The sequence below is a fragment of the Martes martes genome, assembly GCF_963455335.1.
Source record: "Martes martes genome assembly, chromosome: 5".
Taxonomy (NCBI): Eukaryota; Metazoa; Chordata; class Mammalia; order Carnivora; family Mustelidae; genus Martes; species Martes martes.
The window spans coordinates 42,058,144-42,076,980 of record NC_137892.1 but is presented as its reverse complement, the minus strand read 5'-3'; the positions used below and the strand labels follow the sequence as shown (position 1 = coordinate 42,076,980).

Sequence of the window (18,837 nt, the reverse complement as noted above, 5' to 3'; positions counted from 1 at the left end):
TAACTCCTATACCACTTTAAAGTCAAGTGCATTAAAGTGTTCCTCTCTTTTTATAGAAGCATCTAAAATGTTGCCTTTTAACTGTGACAGTACAAGAAATATCACTCGTGACAATTGGCCTTATCGATAGGATTTGAAGTCAATTAGGAAAGAGTCCTAGAAAAATGTTTGGAGTACCTATATTCTAGACTTGGCCCTTCCATTAACTTGGTTGCACCCCATTGGCAGGCAACTTTTCCTCACTGGGCCAGTAGTAGTTCTTTTTCAGTCACGGAGCCCATGCTTTTACCGTTTTTTGTTTGTTTGTTTGTTTGCTTTTTCTCTCTCTCTCTCTCTCTCTCTCTTCCTTACTAGCAGCAGATTAATTCAGATTTTTTATCTTTCTTTCCCTAATAGTCTGATACCTACTTCTGCATGTCAGTGCGTCTGCCCGTGGATGAGGAAGCCTTTGTGAGTAAGTATTAATTGGATGGTGTGCCCGGGGTGGGTGGCTGAAGGGAGGGCAGCTATTTGAAATCAGTGAAAGGTTCTCTTTGACGGTTATGAGCATATTAATCTTTTACTGTCAGTTTCTAAAATGCATGTATCATGCCTAATGCAGAAACAAACTAGAGAAGGCCGCTCAGAGACAAGATTACAAACTGCATCTGGAGAGATTCATGAGTTGTAATAGTTAAGGACTTGCATGCAGATGTCAATGGTTGCCAATGCCGTGTGGTCCCATTTGTATAGTATTGGCTTTCTGTCTGTGGCTGGTTGCTTAATTCCACTCCACTCAACAGACTGTTTATTTACCTGTTGGTTCGTGCTATAAATCGACTGTACTTAGACTCAACATCAGGGAACTTAAGATTTTACCTGTCAAACAGTAGATGGATAGGAAGGAAGGAAGGAGAGATTGAGAGGAGGAGAGAAGGGAAAGAGGGAGAAAGGGGGAAAGGGAGGAGCATTGGTTCAATTGCTTATAGTATAGAATAAGAGGACTCATAAATGGCAGGTCCTACCTACCCCAGCTGAGGCTTTAAATCAGATAGGAAAAGTGACAAAATGCCATCTGTTTTCATCTAGTTTGTTTTAATTGAAATATCCCTATGACAGACTTTTAACTGTTTAGGGGGGAGGTGCAGTTGGCATGTTATTCACCCCTTTATTCTTTTTCTCCCCCTGCTTTAATTTTCTGGTTTGAGATGTTGATTTTGGAGAGAAAATAATGGTCATGAGAGTTGTGCTTTAGTCCCATGAAACTAATCATCAAGTGGGCTGTCTGAAATGGCTATTATGTGAATTATAAAGTGTGTACAGTCAGCGTAGAGCCATCTGAGGATGAATTTTCATGAGGTGTCCCCACAGGAATATGCAGTATAGACCTGAAAAGCCAGACCAAAGTGCATTTGTTTTCCTACACAATTTGGTGGCAATTCCAACAGAAAATACAACTTACAACAACTCTCTAAAAATTTGTTTCCATAGTTAATTCCTAAGAATGAAAGTCAGACCTTGGGAAGTTGAGTGTTGTCTGAGTGTCCTTACTCTGTACAGTAATCGAATATTACTAAGGAAAAAAAAAAAGTAGGAAGGACGGTGCTCCCAGATCCTGTTCTATCTAAAGATAGAGAATAACTTAAATTGTTAATTGTAGTGCCTTGTGTAATGCTGAATGTGACTTGGTATACAAATTCATCATTAAAACATCAACAATAAAGCTCTCCTCAATTTCATATCCACATATTTGGCAGCCTAGGAGAAAATAATATTTACTTGCTGAAAGGCATTTTTACATGAAGTTTTTTTCTTTACTGATTTTATGTTTTCTTTCCAAGTTCCAACAGAGTCTTGACTGCCCTTGTTTCACATTTGCTTAGAAGGCCAGTCTCCATACCTGTATAAATATGGTAGTCATGTTTCATAACAACATTACTGGTCTCACATTAATAGTTTACTGATTTGTTTCTGGAGGGTGGTAGTGGTATATGATTTCAGAGCTGGTGACTCTAAGGACTGTAAATATATATCCTGGAATGAGTTATTGCCCTCCTAATATAAATGTGTTTACTTTCACATAAATTAAAATTGAAAAGTACAAGTCAATATATATTCGGAAAATATTCATAGAAAACTCGTAAAGGGCTATATTAGAACTAGGGTACTAAACGTTTCTGCATTTTCTTAGGTACTTCCCTTCTAAGATTAAATGATTCCCAGTTCTAAGGTCTATAAAGGAGCTTGGAAGATTAATAATTATTTTCAGTATCTTTTTCCTTTTCTTTCTTGCTGAGAGGATTGCATGAATACTAAAGATTTTGTCACTTGTCCAAGTCCTTTAATGTACTACCTCCAGGTAATCTGTGGTTACCATTATCTTACATGGTCCAGCAACCATAGGTGTTTAGGTGTAAGCAAAGTAGAACTGGAAAATTTGCAAACCAAAGAGAAATACCAATCATTTATATAAGGGAATAAGTAAGGGGAAGTTTACATGTATTGTCTCATTAATTCTTAGGACAACCCTGAAGGTAGTCCCATTTTATAGTCAGAGAGACAAAGACAGGAACATCTGGGTTTTTCTTTGATGTAATCAAATGGTAGGACAATAGTTTATATAGAATCTGTGTTCATACAATCAGCTCATCACCACGTGTTCACTAAGGGTCTACCAGACACTAAGAAACTTAGAGCCAGCGAAGCATAAGTAAGCCATTTGTAGAAGAGGAAACAGAGGGTCAGGGAATCAAGGAACACGCCAGGACTTTTTACTAGTTATGTGCTCCCCTACTGTATGCTGTTAATATCATAACCGATTTGGATGTGAGGATAGTGAATGAAAGAAGGAATGAAAGATGTTATCAAATGGACAGAGGACGCCAGAATACAGCAGCAGCCCATCTCTGTCTTCCTCACGTCAAGTACAATTATTCTTTCATTCCCTCTTCTTCACTCCCTAATGGGAATGCAGTTTTGCCAAAGAGACAAATAAACCTCAAACCATCTTATAAAACGAAACCCAACACATGAAGATTAAAGATTAACAGAAGGAAAAGGATTTGGATGCATAGGCTGTATGGTGGGTGGGTGATCATACATAACTTTACCAGATTCCCAAAGCGAAGGCTTTGCTAGGGGTAACCAAGGCTTTGCCATGAATGAAAAATGTGGGTTGTCCCAAATTCTACGTCTCAGGATGCCTTATCATAAGATTAGATATGGTTGAAAATGAGGACTTGTAAAGACGTTAATACTTTATTTCTTTTCTTAAGACATTTATCAATTTCATACTTTCTGCTTTCATTATCTTTGTCTCTTCGATTTTTGAATGCCAGAGGGATATGTACAACCAGATATGGTGGAGACTTGAGATCGTTTGCTTCATACATGAGTGAACACTAAACAAGTATTTTGCTTGACCATTTTTAAGGCAGTATATCATATAGTGGACAATTTACCTTTTTGCCTTTAATTATACTCTTCTTTGAACATAAAGGAGTAATTCTTTTTTTTTTTTTTTTTTTAAAGATTTTATTTATTTATTTGACAGAGACAGAGATCACAAGTAGGCAGAGAGGCAGGCAGAGAGAGAGGAGGAAGCAGGCTCCCCGCCGAGCAGAGAGCCCGATGCGGGGCTCGATCCCAGGACCCTGGAATCATGACCTGAGCCGAAGGCAGAGGCTTTAACCCACTGAGCCACCCAGGCGCCCCAGGAGTAATTCTTTTTTAAGAAAAGCCACTTGTTGGGGCACCTTGGTGGCTCAGTGGGTTAAGCCGCTGCCTTCGGCTCAGGTCATGATCCCAAGGTCCTGGGATGGAGCCCTGCATCAGGCTCCTTGCTCAGCAGGGAGCCTGCTTCTCTCTCCGGCTCTGCCTGCTTGTGTGCTTGTGCTCTCTCTCTCTCTCGCACTCTCTCTCTTGCTCTCTCTCTCTCTCTGACAAATAAATAAATAAAATCTTTAAAAAAAAAAAAAAAAGGAAAGCCACTTGTTCATAAATTTGGCAGAGTTTAAAAATTCTGCTATGTGCCAGTTACTGGGCAAGGCAATGGGGATGTGAGGTATGATACAAACTCAAAGAAATATTACAGCCTGGCAGAATTCTAGAAGACAGGAATACAAATATTATAACATCTGAAAAGAACTTTCTCCTTTGGCTTTTCAAATTTCTACAGAAAATCACAAAAGGCAGAGTACATTTCAGATTGCTTATTAGGACTAAAACAAACTCTCTTGATGGTGTGAAAAGCCAGAATTGCATTTGAATAATTCATAATTTCGGCTTTCTGCTTGTGTGACTAGTTATGTAATTCATTTTAGATAAACATACTTCTTCATTTTGAGAAGAAGATACCATCATAGTTGTCATAGAATTTCTATGTGCAGATGCCTGTCATATTCACGTTATGAGCATACACAACATCTTTGATGCATTTATGTGTCTCTACTGAATTATTAAATGAGAATTAAAGTTGTTTGGGGAAATACAATAATGAAGATAAATATTTTTATGCTTTGAACAAAATCATAGCTTTCTCTAGAGCATTGCTTTTATTGTTTTAATAAGAAATCACAGATTGGAATGGGTGAAGGTATGATAAAATCTGCATTTGACCACTGAACCGTGATGCTGTCTAAAAGGTGTTTTACAGACACTCAGAGGAATTGACTCTGACAGCAGCCCACTCAGCCAAGAAATTTGACTGTCGTCTTCATCCACTTGCTTTCCCTCACATGGATGACCAGTAAATAAATGTGTCTTTTCCTTAGTGAATGATGGCAGGTCCCTATCTATCAAATTGCACTATACAAATGAGATAGAAGCCATTGAATTTAGAAATAGATGAAATTAATCTAGTGATTCATTGCTCTTCGTTTTCTTGGGCTTCTCTCTTGAATGTAGAACAATGTCTACTGCAGAATAGCACAGTTAGACTTGAGTGTTTCCAAAGGTGACCTTTCTTCAACAAAGCACATGTTCAGGAGATATTGGGTTACTTCAGAAAATACAGGAACAATCTAGTTTTGATCATGCTTATGGGTCGTTACTTTGAGTCATTACATGACTATAAAGACCAACGTCTGGTAGGATGAAGTGCTCAGATAATCACATTTTATGGCATGACAGCAGTAAATAGAAGGGTGTGGGTGTATGTGTGTGTTTGTACGTGTGTGAGTCTCCATCCCCATGCAGTCACTCTCTGATTGTTCTGCTTCCAATTAGTTGACTACATATCCTTTCCTTTCCCCCTTCACCCAGGATTTTCTCCAACATGAAAAATGTAGGCTGTCTCTCCACAGGACCATTGAATACCTTCTCAGAAGCCCCCTCGGAAGCGTTTCAGGTTTCTGAGTGAGAGTTACTTGGAGAGATAGCACAAATAATAGGTCTCTGATGAACAGGGAAAACCCGATTTGCTTGGTCACCATCAGGGAGGAGAAGCTGCTACTGTCCGCCTTGTTTCACAGTATTGGAGTAGGAAGCATCTCATTATATTTTGTAAAGCTGAGAGTTCGGAATGTCTTCGGTTAGATACTTCTGGGGATCACCAGAAAGTAACTGACACGCGGACAGTGCTGTCTTCCTGCAGTAATGTCAAAATGCCACCCACCCCCAGCGCTCATAGGAAAATGGCCAATTCAGAAAGCCCCGTTCTGAGTCAGATTTGATGTGTGAATGCCCTTCATTAGCCAGGGCTCCATGGCATTTTGACAGTCATCCGGAAGTAGTCATTTCAGCTCTTTCAGTAGGGCCGACATCAGGGGCTCTCAAAAGGTGAGCATCAGCTTTTCTTGTCAGACCAAACATCATCTGAGTGACAGAGGATTTTCTCAGCATCGAGGAAGATGGTCCATTTGGATCTGCAGAGGGGAGGAGAATAGAATATTCCAGTGGCCAACAGTATGATCCATGAAGGAGCACACACACTGGGCTCAAGGGTGGGCCTCGCCACCTGCCGGCCGCAGCTTCTCTGCCCTCAAGGCTCAGCTGCTTGAGGCAGAAGGACCAGACTGCAAGGGTCATTGTGAGCTGTGAGGGAGTCCGGCATGGAGCAAGCCCTGAGTAAATATTAGTGGTTAGGGATGGTTAGTAAGTGCAGAGAGCTGCCTGACCATAGTGCAGAGTGGTGTAGGCAGCTGCATTGTGCAGACCTGGCGGGAGTTTGGTCAGGGAGACTGGTCAGCGTTATGCACAGCCTGAAAAGGCAAGAAGGGGCAATGGGTTTCTTTCTGCAGGAAATTAATAGGGGACCACTACAGGGATGACATTGCAAATACAAGGCTTAATGAAGCTGACACTAGTTTATCTTGCACAGCCTGGCTGATAAAGTCTATTTATTGATTACGTAGTTGGTTCTGACATATACCAAAAAGTTCCATTTTAAAAGTTCTGTCATCCAGAAGTTTAATTCTTTTTTTGTGCTTTAATTCCTTTATTTGGAAGCAAAGATTATTTCATTTTAAATTTGTGTTCCATTTAAAGGCTTGCTCAGGTGTCTTATTTCTTAGTTAATTTAGCAACAACAGCTTCAAGTCCTCATAAACCACGTGAAGGGCTCCTCCTGATGTGTACCCCGTTGTCCAAGTTAGCGAGAATTAACGACAATTTCTATATTAAACTTTCTGATTAAATATGTTCGAGCAAAAGATCTTTATTTTAGTGCAGAATTGCTTTATGGTTATGCAGGAAACCGACAGAAGATAACATAATAGGCGATGGCTGTGGGTTTTTACCATGCTGCTAAATGGGTTTTGCTGCCGTGGGCTTTACCTGTGTCTAAGCCTCTCTGACCCCACGGCACGATGACGAACATTAAGAATGATTGTATCCTACATTTCCATGACAGTTTGGAGCATTATCTTCACTTTCTGTGTGTGGATTTTGAAATACAATCTTCATTTTGAGGGAAACAAAAAAATGTTTAGGGAGGTGATACTAGGATCTGGGTCCTGTTATTTTTTTTTTCTTTTAATGATAACAGCTCTTTTACGTTAGTATGTCTTAAACCTGACATCTCTCTAGTCTCTCAATATTGAATTTGGCGTAAAAGCACTAGCTGTAGTGGAATACGGACACCCCACAGAAATTAACCATGAGCACCAGGGACTTAATTGGGGTGCCTGCTTCAGACCTCAGGTGATTTTGCTGGATCAACCGTTTTCCCCGCGCACATCTCCCACCCGCCCGAAAGCTTATTTATAAATTTGTTTTAAAAGAAACTTTGTTTTTACTGTTTGCCTTGTACATTTAGGAGGGCAGTACAATCCAGGCTAACGAAGATGAGTTAATTAAACTTTAACATGCTTATGTAATATGTATTCAGCTACTAAAAGTGTTGACGGGGGTCAGCATCACCTGGGATTCACCTCTGAAACTTAACATGTACACTTGCCTGGAATGACCTCTCAGGTTTAAATGAGATATTGGTGAAGGAAAGAGTAGGACTGATACAGGATTGACCTTGAGCATTTGTATTTTTAATAAGTTGCATAGAATAAATCTAATGCACAACACTAGATAAAAAGTACCATTGACAAAAATTGTTTAATAACACGTAAAAATATCCACAGCATAGGAAATAAACCGTTTACTATGTACAGTATGATTCCACTGGGAGGAAAAAGGAAGCAAAGCCAACAATAATGATCCCTAATGATATATACGGGCAATAATTCTAGAATGCCTTAAGTTCTGAAGATCCAAATTTATATTTACAAGTCAGTTTCTTTTATATGATAGGTTAATTATCCATGGTCTATAGTATTTCTCTAGTAGATGTATTTAGCTGAAAGGGGTGTTTCTCCCATATTCAGTGGTAGTTTAGGGTTGATTTTATGTGTATGACTCTCTCCTAACTCTCTAGTTCCTACACTTGGCTACGTGGGTTCTTCGAAATTTCCACGTCCCGCGTCTGGCAGATGCATCGAAATTTGACATGCAGACCTGGATATCCACTTGGAAAGGAAGAATTGAGAGAAAGCCAAGTGCTAAATGAAATTCTATCTTAGGTCACATTCCTAGAGAATTCTATGGCCCTGATTGTAGTCTAATGTTAGCTAAAAGAACCCATAAATTTCAAACAACCTGATGCAGTTAGTGCAAATTTTGCTTGGCACTCCAGAAACTAGACCCAAGTATGTCGGCTTAGTGTGTCGGCCACATGCATCCTTTCAAGTCTTTCCCTTCAGATGACGTTCTCCTTTGAGAAATCCTTCAACCTATGCACTTTCAGAGTCACTGCATTCCTTTAATTAATGTGCACGAGTCACTATTTCTGGAGTCGTAGTCCTTCAACAATATTTGATTCCCAGGACTGACACTTACGTGCCTATAAACTTTTCCCTGGTCTTATCCATCAGGTAATCTGAAACAACACCCATTGAGACTCAAGTTCCATTTCCACTTAAGCAACTGTCATCTTGTTATTGAGTTAGAAGAGTCAGTGGCACTTTTTAATCTTATCGGATATAATATTCCCTCACGTTCTCACAAGGGCATGCTTCTGCCCTTTTGTCGCTCTCCCAAGGCTGCCTTTGTTTATTCGGCCTATCGGTTGTTTTCATTATTATCCTCTGGCTCTCTTCGCCTTGGATCCTTTATTTCTTTGCTGTATGATGGGAGAAAAAGAAAGAAAGTGGGGTGGGGGGTGGAATTCTTTTAAGATGTGATCTGAAAATATTTTCCCATATTCTTTTCGTGTAGTGTTGAAACCTCCAGTATAGTCATATGTGTATCTTGTGCCCAGCAGACTTCATTCTTATTCACTAGGGTGGGATCTCACTCGGCAAAGCCAGGAATAATAAGTAGGAAGGGAGCAAACCCGGGAAATGAACCTGTCAGACTAACCTTTTCCCAGCTGACCCCTCCCCACCGCTGGCAGCAGGCCCTTCGGTGAAATTGTCCAAGGCTTGCTTTGTTTTACGGCACCTACTGTTTGTTTTAGATTTACATTTTGATAGGACGTTCCTTTTGCTGCTGGTATTTTTCATTGCAACTTGCAGTGAGTTGTACTTTGAGCTATAATGATATAAATACTTTGATATTAGACTCTTTCTGTAGGATGTGAAAGAGATGGGTATATACCAGTCTACACCGGTAATTTACTTAGCATTCAGATTAGATCTCGAGGTTCTGGAGGAATGCGTGAGTCCCTGACAGTAAGCTATGAGAGGGAACTCTGAGGAATGTTCTTTTACTATGTCTTAAAGATATTGATTTGTTTCTAATTATAGAAACTAAAATTAAACACTTACCTAGTATGAGTTCAGTGTGGCGCAAATAGTGGTTCTTAAAATAGTTTGTCAGAAGGAGAAAAAAATCAGAAAATGGATAGAGAAGTTATACTTTGTATAATTTCTGTCCTTTACAAAGGACGATTAGAAGATCTCTCTGCATAAGCAGGGACCCAGGCAAAACGTTCCACTTTCCTTCCTAATGAAGAGCCAGAGATTGTATGCCTTCAGGATCTCTTTTTCTCCTAACAGGTCTCCTCTCTGTCCTTCCCTGAATCTTTTGCTTAATATTTCATTTTATGAATTTAATGATAGCCCACTCTTTTTTCGGAAAAAAAAAAAGTTTGCCTTATTTCACAGCACTACACATACTGTATTAATATTAAAAACAAAACAAAACAAAAAGACTGCTGGGGTCTCCTACACGGATCCTGCCAGCTTGAGGCTTATCTTCCATAAGATTCTGTCCTGAGCTTTAAAAAAAAAAATTTTTTTGTTTTTTTATTTGACACAGAGAGAGATCACAAGTAGGCAGAGAGGCACCAGAGAGATGGGGAAGCAGAGAGCCCAATGTGGAGCTCGATCCCAGGACTCTGAGATTATGACCTGAGCTGAAGGCAGAGGCTTTAACCCAATGAGCCACCCAGGCACCCCTATCCTGAGCTTTTTTGTCCACCCTTATGGCTTCAGGATTCAATTTTTGAGTGATTCCCAAATACATAATTCTCTGACTCTTTCTTGAACAAGGGTCACAGAATCCCAATCCTCTGCTGGGTATTTCCATCTGGGCTTTTAATTTTGCTTTGCACCCAACAGCTTAATTCCTGATAAAATGCACTTGGCCATGTTGTCTTATTACCAAACTTCCCAGAATGATTCAAACTTAGGAAGTCTACTAATATAAACCTCCCATAATAAATGAATTTAAGGGGAATGGGAGCCATATGAGCATCACTGGTTCTGAAAAAAAAAACAGAGGAGTCATCCTCTTGCTTGACAAACCCCTCACTGGATTGGCAGAGGGATATTGAAAAAGAGAGAAAGTAGGAGGTGGATACAGTCAGATCAAAAAGCTGGGTGTCCATAGAGTGATATAAGCCATTTGATGAAAACAAATATAAGATAACAAATTGCATCACACACCAAAATAAGTTTAAAGTGAATAAAAAACAAATACCTGGTACTCCCACCTTAGAGCTTTTTCAGATTTAATTCTGCCAGGGATGATACCATGAGAGGATCCTGGAAGGGAGGAAGGAAAATCCTGCACTTAACTTGAGAGTGAGTCTATGGAGATGAAATTCCTCTTATTCCTTCTATAACTCTTTGTAACAAATTTAGGCTTGTTAACAGTAGGATTTTCTATGATTTGTGATCTGTGGTAAGTTCCAATTGATTCTTCACTTCCAGAGTATCTTCTTCAACCTCGTAGGCTTACTGTATTCTTTGATGTTAAGAAACAGTGCCTCAAGTTATAGCAAGTCCATTTTCCAGCCATTCTCTCTTTGTTAGCTTTTTTTTTTTTTTTTAATGGTGACATGAACATCTCATGATGGGATTTTTAGGCTTTAAATTCTTATTTTCAGTGCAGTAAGTGAAAAACTTTATTTCTCCTGAACGTTGTGAATCCAAATGGCTCATAGTAGGCACCCTTGTGTTTTCTGACTAACCACGCTTTGCAAGTCATGGTGCTATAATTCGATGTAAAACATCTTTTATTTTATAAAAATGTACTACTCAGATACACATTTTAGCAGTAAATGATGTTTCATTGACTTTATAAGACAGACAAAAAGAGCTAAAAGATGCAGTTTTGCATACACCTGAAACTTAAGGTCATTTTAGACTGTTGAGCATTTTTCTATGTATAGGGGACTTGGAAACGGTCCTGGTAGTGCAGCATTTCAAATGCAGACAAAAAGAGATGAGCCACACCCAAGCCAGGAAAGGCAGCTCGTGCCGAATAGTGTCCATGCGTATTAGCATAAGTTATCTTTAGTTTTGGCGTTGTTTTGTCTCTGAACTCATTTTTGCTTATTTTTAATGTCTCTCAACCACTATCATTAGGAGAAAAAAAGAAATGACATTACATAAGTTCCGGTATCCCTTTAGCAAGTGCACCGTACTCATCCAGGACAGTGATTTTCTCTCTTTTATACTTTCGTAAAAGGTACATTTTCCAAAAAAGGATACATTTTCCACTTTTACTTCCTAGTAAATTGTTTCTTGCTATCACATCCCGGTGACTACCGTTATTTTGAGATGGGAATAAATTCGTGTTATGAATCCTTTTGCTCACGTTCTGATCCCTCACCGTGGTTTCTGTTGTGCAGTGTCGTGCGGTGTTTTGTGCTACTCAGCACTCTACCAAAATCTGGAAGGGAATATATGGTGAACGCATAGTCTGGAGCTTTCATTTTGTACCCGCATACAGCTCTCAACCTTTATAAGGGGTCTTCCATTAAAAAAGTATGTGTGGGTAGATGTGTAGTTTCAGCCTATTGATTACTTTCTCTTTTTGTTCTATAATACTGCACTCTCCCACTAAATTAAATTGTCAGATCACACTCATCTTACGGAAGGAGAAAGATAATTTATACCATCAGGGCCATCTATCCTAAAAGCAGCAAAACATCTTGGTTGTACAGCTATCAGGACTGTTGAATGATGCGGTCTCTTGGGGCAGTTTGTGCACAGAAGTATAACTTGCATTCACAATCATGTGTCCTTCTCTCTTAACAGTTGACTTCAAACCTCGTGCCAGCATGGATACTGTCCATCATATGTTGCTTTTTGGATGCAATATGCCTTCCTCCACTGGAAGTTACTGGTAAGGGATAATGATCCCACCGTCAAAAGGGGTGTAGAAAATGTATGTCTTTTATAAGTACAGATTGCATCTGTGCAAGTATTTTGCAGCTGATTAATAAACAGGTTGAATATTTACTTTCCAGGAAAGAACACGGTTCTTTCGCGTCACATGGTTATCATGGTCTGATTATCACCGTTATTGAGTCCGCTATGGAGCACATCCATCAGTCTTTGACACTGACTTAATAAATTTATGTCTGTTGTCGTAGATAGCATATCAAGGTACAGACAGCTTATAAAAAAAGGCTGTCAATTTAGATAATGGATGCTCTGATGTTTACTTTTTTAAACTCATGCTTCAACCCAAAGACCACCAAGGCTCTGTTCATTGAGCACTCTTTTATCCCAGACACTGTGCTAGGTGATCTGTATACACCATTTCATTTTTTCCTGAAGTATTTGCAGAGCAGTTAATATTGTCCCCGCTTAACAAACAAGGAGCCTGAGCCCCAGAGCTTTAGTATCATGTTTACGGTTACTCAGCTGGTTGGTGTCAGACGAGGATAGAATGCTGAGTTGTCCGGTCCCAAATCCAAAGTTATTTCCATTTCACCACACCGCCTCCCATTGATTCAAACAACTGTTGCAGTTTTAGAATTTATTTTAGTCACTGTGGTGAATGTTCATATCTTGCAATTTGTGGTCAGTAAACATCTATTAAATGCCTGTTATATGCCAGAATGATAGCAGATGCTATGAAAGGTTCTAGAATAGATACGTTTTTTATCCCTAGGAGCTTACAGCATAACTATGGTTTGAGATCTGCCCTTTCATTTTGTTCTTTGGTGTTCATGAAGATTGGTGAGCTTTGAAAATAGCCATGCGTTTTAAGTGTCCTATTTTGCGACAAGAGCCAGAATCACTGTCCGGTATTGAACAGTCCAGAATGACTAGTGTGCCTTGCTTTGCATGGAAGAAGGGTCTCTTTTGTGCTCCTGTCCCGACATAATCACGTACGCTGATAGACCTTTCTCTGTACATGCTCATATTCGTCAGGCTGATGCAAGGCACACAGCAGTTGCATTCTGGTCATTGTTATAACAAACAATTGTAATATATATTTGGAACTGTTAAAAGCACAGGGCAATTAGTGGAAATCTCTAGGGACCAAGTACCATCAAAGCATTTGTTAATAGGCTTAAGTTATTTGATGAAAGGGTTGTATTACATAGGAATCCAGCTCACAGGACTGCGTTTATGTAAAAACGGGGCCAGCAAATTATAATTAATACCCTTTGCTATCAACATTCCAGTTTTTTGCTCTTCAGTAAATTTTTGTAAATAAGATTCTGATATTAAAAGATTATTCCGTGACAGCTTCTTCTGAATCTTATTCACCGAATCACGTCCTTTGGCTTTATGTTTTTAAAATATTTCCTCTGAAACTGGCAATATTTATCTTCGGATTAGAATTCGTGAAAACAGCTAGAAGGGATGTCAGCTTTTAAAACCTGCTTTACATTTACCTTGGGTAAGAGAATGAGTGAAAAAAATAAAACGTCACTAAATGTTATTATGGTTTTAATTAAGAAAAATCTCATTATAAACTAAAATGAACTAAGCCTAGTTCATTGTTCTCATATCAAGGGAACATCAGAGCAAATATTAATTTGGTCCTCTAAAAATATTTATTAATATTCTTAAATATACAGTTCTGAAATAAAGTCTAGTAAAATATATTTTCCAAAAGACTTCCAAATGGGGGAAAGAGAGAATTCAAAGAAAATGTAAATGAAAGCGAAAATAGCAATTTTGAGCAAAGTAATTACCACATGTATTATTACTAACATTATGACTTGAAAGGCAACATAGTAGAATGAAGGAGTAGTGAACTAACTAGCTGAATTCCCTGGGTAAATCACTTATGTGTGAACTAGCCTCGATGTCTTCATTTTAACAAGGGACTACCACTAGATCATTTATAGAACTCCTCTATGCTCTAAAATTCCATAATTCTATGAATATAAATTGCATGCAGATGCTGAGTCAGATTAGAAAGCCATCATTATAAGATACGTGCACTGGTTGAGTCATCTCAAACACGCAGCCCGCTGCATTTTGCCATTCATTTGCATCCCTGAGTAATTTGAGCTTTGAGTGGCATTATACGTATGTCATTTTAAATGGATTTTTAAAATCAGCCTTGCAGCACATATACCCAATTAATCTATAGGTTCGTTAGGGTTGACTTTATCACCCTACAAGGACAGTAATTGGTGGTGTTACTTATCTTCTTTCAGCCAAGCCCAAAGTGTTCACGTAACATTTAAATTTATTTCAATATATATGCAGAGTACCTGTTCAGTATGTAAACTAAGAGGTATGCATTAATTGAAACTGTTCTAGTGACTCCGACTTCCACAATCCAGTCTTATTCGCCATTTAAAAATGGTACAGATTTTTTTTACCCCCCAATAATTGGCAAGACCCTCGCTTCTTTAAAGCATTGGAGCTCACAGGATATTTCATGGACTAAACTTCGTGGTTGCTTCACAAAAACATCTTCTTCTCCCTCCCCCCAAAGCCACATAGCCTCAGCCATGGAAACAGTCAGCGGATGTTTTCCAACTGCTTGGCCTCTTATCCTCCCACCTGAATTACAATACTAATAACAAAAATCTATCAGTGTCAAAGCCTTGCATTATTTTTCTAAAACGGTTGAGTCATGAAATTTATCACACTCATTTTACAGTTGCAAATCTATTCCTCAACTGCTCCAAGATCTAGACAGTAGTTAAATTAAGCTTCCCATACTTCCACATGTATTTTTGGATACGATACCTATAATGTTTTTGGATGCTTAAGAATATCAAGAACTTGTTCACACCCTGGGGAAATCTTTATGAGAGTACAAAACTGTTTTAGTGAAAGAAGAAAAAGCTAACAGGATATTTTAACACACAAACGTCCAGCTTAGATTTCTTTTCCTTTCCTTTTTTTTTTTTTTTTTTCCTGTTAGCTAGGATTGCCCCTCTGTCTTCACTTGAGTGTTCTAGTTTCATTGCCAGCAGGTTGGCAAATAGGTATGTGTCTCTAAGAAAGTAAACATTTTCCCCCTGAAATTATGAAGTTATAATTCATCCTCTGTCTTCCGGCAGCACTTTTAATATGAAAGCAAAGAGCTCTTCTGATCATGTTTCTCTGTTGTGCCACCCTCCTTTGCTCTTCGTAATTGCCTCTCTCTACTGTTCATTAAAATATATTTACAGTTATATTACGTTTACACGAAAATAGTAGACACAGCACGAAGCAGTTTTCATTATGTAGTCATTTTAATTTTAAAGGTTTTTTTTCCCCTACACATATTCCAGTCTTTTGTGTCTCATTCCAAATTAGCAGCTCACACTGGTAATGTGTCTAGTTAATTGTATGCATGTGCATTTAAATTGCATACATTGATGTGAACCTTTTAATATACCGTGGGGTGGTCCCTTTATAGTTAGAGTGGGCCTGGTGCTCAATTCCAAATTAACATACCTCTCGAGGATGCAAATAAGGACCAGCTGATGGAAAGGCAGCAGTACCTGTCAGATGAAACCCTCAAACCTTCTTTCCCAGAACTTTAAAGGAGAAGACAACTAACTGTATCTGGGGACCCACAGAACGTAATAGCACCAAGAATGGAGCAAGCATAGTGACTTGTTGGATTCCATTGGTACTTGCAGACTTAATTCAAAGCATAGCAGTTCTAAGTTCCCCAGATTTCTTGGCTGAATTTGAGCCGTAAGTGTGTAGATGAATTAGGGGGCTTTTTTTTATAGTCAGTAAGGAAACGAGGTACTGAAACCTGGGTAATTTAGACATAAGGTACCTATTACAGCTCCTCACGAAAAAAGGGTAAATTTTAGGAGATCTTAGAAATTGACATATTGCTTTTGTTTGTTCTGTAAACACCTTTATTTTATTTTTATTCTAACAATCAGGTTATTGTTTTGTTTTGTTTTAATAATGTATGGTTGGCTATGGATAGTATATCAGTCTTTGAATATCACGATGTTTTGTTCATACAAGCTGTTTAACATTTGGGGTAATTCAGGAGCACCGCTTTTTGTAATATAAGTTTGTACAGGCCCATGTACTTTTATCTGCTGGACACAGGACCTAGGGTTTAGAGAGTTTATGACTGCCAACTGCAAGCTTGTGTGTTCACAATACTGGACGATTAAAGTGAATGGGCTTCTTATGTACCTACCTGCCTTGTACTTAGGCATCATCTTCTATGCATAACTGAAATTATTATGTTTAGTCTTAACAATTAATATTTGATTGAAAACTGTTCCTAATGATGCATGCGACCTACTACTTTTTTACAAATCAAAGATGCCTTCTACAGGTTGTTTGATCTTCTTTGAAAAGAAGCTTCCCAGCTGGTTAAGTGAGGCTATTTCCAGCTGTTCTAACTTGGAATCATTCTCCAGCTAAAGCAGTAGAGCTTTCCCATCCTAGAAGCTTTAGCTTCAATCCCTTTCAACTGCTTCTATTTATTAACCACCTGCTGTGTCTTTTTAAATGCCGCTGTCTCCGCAGGGTTACAGATGCTGATGAGAGGAAAGAGAAGAGTAGCTAAAACATATATATATATATATATATATATATATATATATATATATATATATATATATATCAGCCAGTATGTGAGACACCCTGCTTGGTTATTCATTTAAATGACTGTTTTTTTAGGGTGATATTATGTCTACAGCTTAGTTGCCTCCCTCATGATGATAATGATTCTCTGGTTAAGAATGGTGTTTGCATATGCCGCCTTTATGCACCCTCTCCATATCCTAGCTACCTGTCATCTGTACACAGTGTATCTTCTGCAGTCCTCTCTTTGTTTCTTCTGCCACAATGAAACTTCTAAAGTTAAACATACATAACATCCTTGTCAGTATAAATAAAAATAACAGGGTCTACAAAACCTGTGCTATGCCTTGTTCTAAAGCACTATAAAATGTGCCTTTGATTGTAGTAGCAAATTTTAGATACAAATCTCTGATAGGCTAAAACTGATTGTATCCATTTTTTAAAATATTATAACAGATTTATATGATAGTGCATATCAGGTTAGTATGAGGGATCTTTGTTTATTTTAGACACACGTGGTACTTATTGTATTTACCAGTGATCATAACCCTTGGCTATTTTTTTTAAAGACTATCTGAGAGAGAGAGAGAATGAGTTGGGGGGATAGGGCAGAAGGAGAGGAGAAGCAGATTCCCCTCTGAGCTGGGCGCTCCACACAGGGTTCGGGGCTCGCTCCCAGGTCCCCAGGATCACAACCTGAGCCAACCGAAGGCAGACGCTTAACTGATGGAGCCACCCAGGTGCCTTCCTTGGCTACTTTATAGAAACCTGGCTTAGAGGTGTTGATAGGAGTTCCTTAGCAACTGACCACTTCTTAGTAGACCAGTGTCAACTTTAATAATGTACAACGGCATGACTGTAACAATTTTGACAGTTTCAACAGAAACAAACATTACATAACTTTGAACAGTTGTTCTTTCCTGACAGACTAGCATTTATGTGAAACAGAATAGCAATATTATAGCACAGTGCTATAACGTTCAGCCTAGAGCCAATTGTAATAAACATTAATCAAATTATTTAGCCTGTGTTGATTTGTTTTCTCATCTGTAAAGTGGAACTACTAATCCCACCTAATAGGGCCATGATGAAGAATAAGTGAAGGGATATAAATAATGGTGCAGTGCCGGGCACGTAGATGTACTTAATAAATGGTAGTTGTTATCCTTATTGTTTAATTAATAAAATATTTTTTAACCAGCTATCATGTGCCAAGCTCTTTGTTAGGCACTGAAAATTTGGTGTGAACAAAACAGACACACCCTCCTTTTTTATAGACTTTATGGCTTTTATCTCACTAGGAAGGTGGGGTGTGTATATTTTGGGGCCGTTTATCAGGCTGGTGCCTTTTAATCACCGCTCTTATTTAGCTTTCCCAGTAAGTTTCCTACTTATTGCTGTGCTATTAGTAATACCTATTGTATACCCACTGCATTGATATTCACATCAGATTTGTCTGAATTGGGAAGTATGTTCTGTGGGTTTATAGAGAGCAGTTAATGAAATTTGAATACCTTACCCATTCCAGATGCAATTTGGAATGATGAAGATATCCCACATATACCATTGATTATATATTGTGTTTCTTAAAGAAACGTTCTCATTTTGGATTAATTTTCCTGTGGCCCTGATATTTAATTTAGTAAAACTGGAATTTAAGTCTACATAGACTTAACTTGAGGGCGTGACAACTTTATTTTTAAAAAAAAATTTTTAGCGGCACCTTGGTGGCTCCGTCGGTTAAGTGCCTGCCTTCGGCTCAGGACATGATCCCAGAGTCCTGGAGTCTAGTGCGGCATGGAGCTCCCTGCTCAGAGGGGAGCCTACTTCTCCCTCTGCCTGCCACTCCCCCTCCTTGTGCTCAGTCACTCTCTCTCTGTCTCTGACAAATGAATAAATAAAATCTTCTAGAAAATTTTTTTAGACAAAAAAAGAAATGAGTTGTCAGTTCTGATCTTCCCTGAGTAACCTTGGATTTTAAATAGCCTTTAACGGATACAACTAGAGGGTACTTGAACAGTCCATCATGCTTTATTTGGATAATTCAAAATGACAGGTTAGCATTTTTCAGTGCTTGGCATAGTCTGAAAATATTCATGCCATCTGAATTGTTTCCCCATGGATTAGAGGTGAAAAGGCTCTAAAGCAGAGGGTCCAAGAATCCAGA

The 18,837-nt window shown here is 38.7% G+C and overlaps 1 protein-coding gene across 8 annotated transcripts in view; it reads left to right on the top strand.

Moving 5' to 3' along the window:
- PAM (peptidylglycine alpha-amidating monooxygenase) overlaps positions 1-18,837 on the top strand; it is a 273,139-nt gene that overhangs the window by 156,123 nt on the left and 98,179 nt on the right. For all 8 annotated transcript variants that reach the window (XM_080803743.1, XM_080803739.1, XM_080803746.1 and 5 more), the window contains exons 4-5: positions 397-454; positions 11,958-12,045. In XM_080803743.1, the coding sequence (XP_080659869.1) occupies positions 397-454; positions 11,958-12,045 (146 nt within the window). The remainder of the gene's footprint in view (positions 1-396; positions 455-11,957; positions 12,046-18,837) is intronic.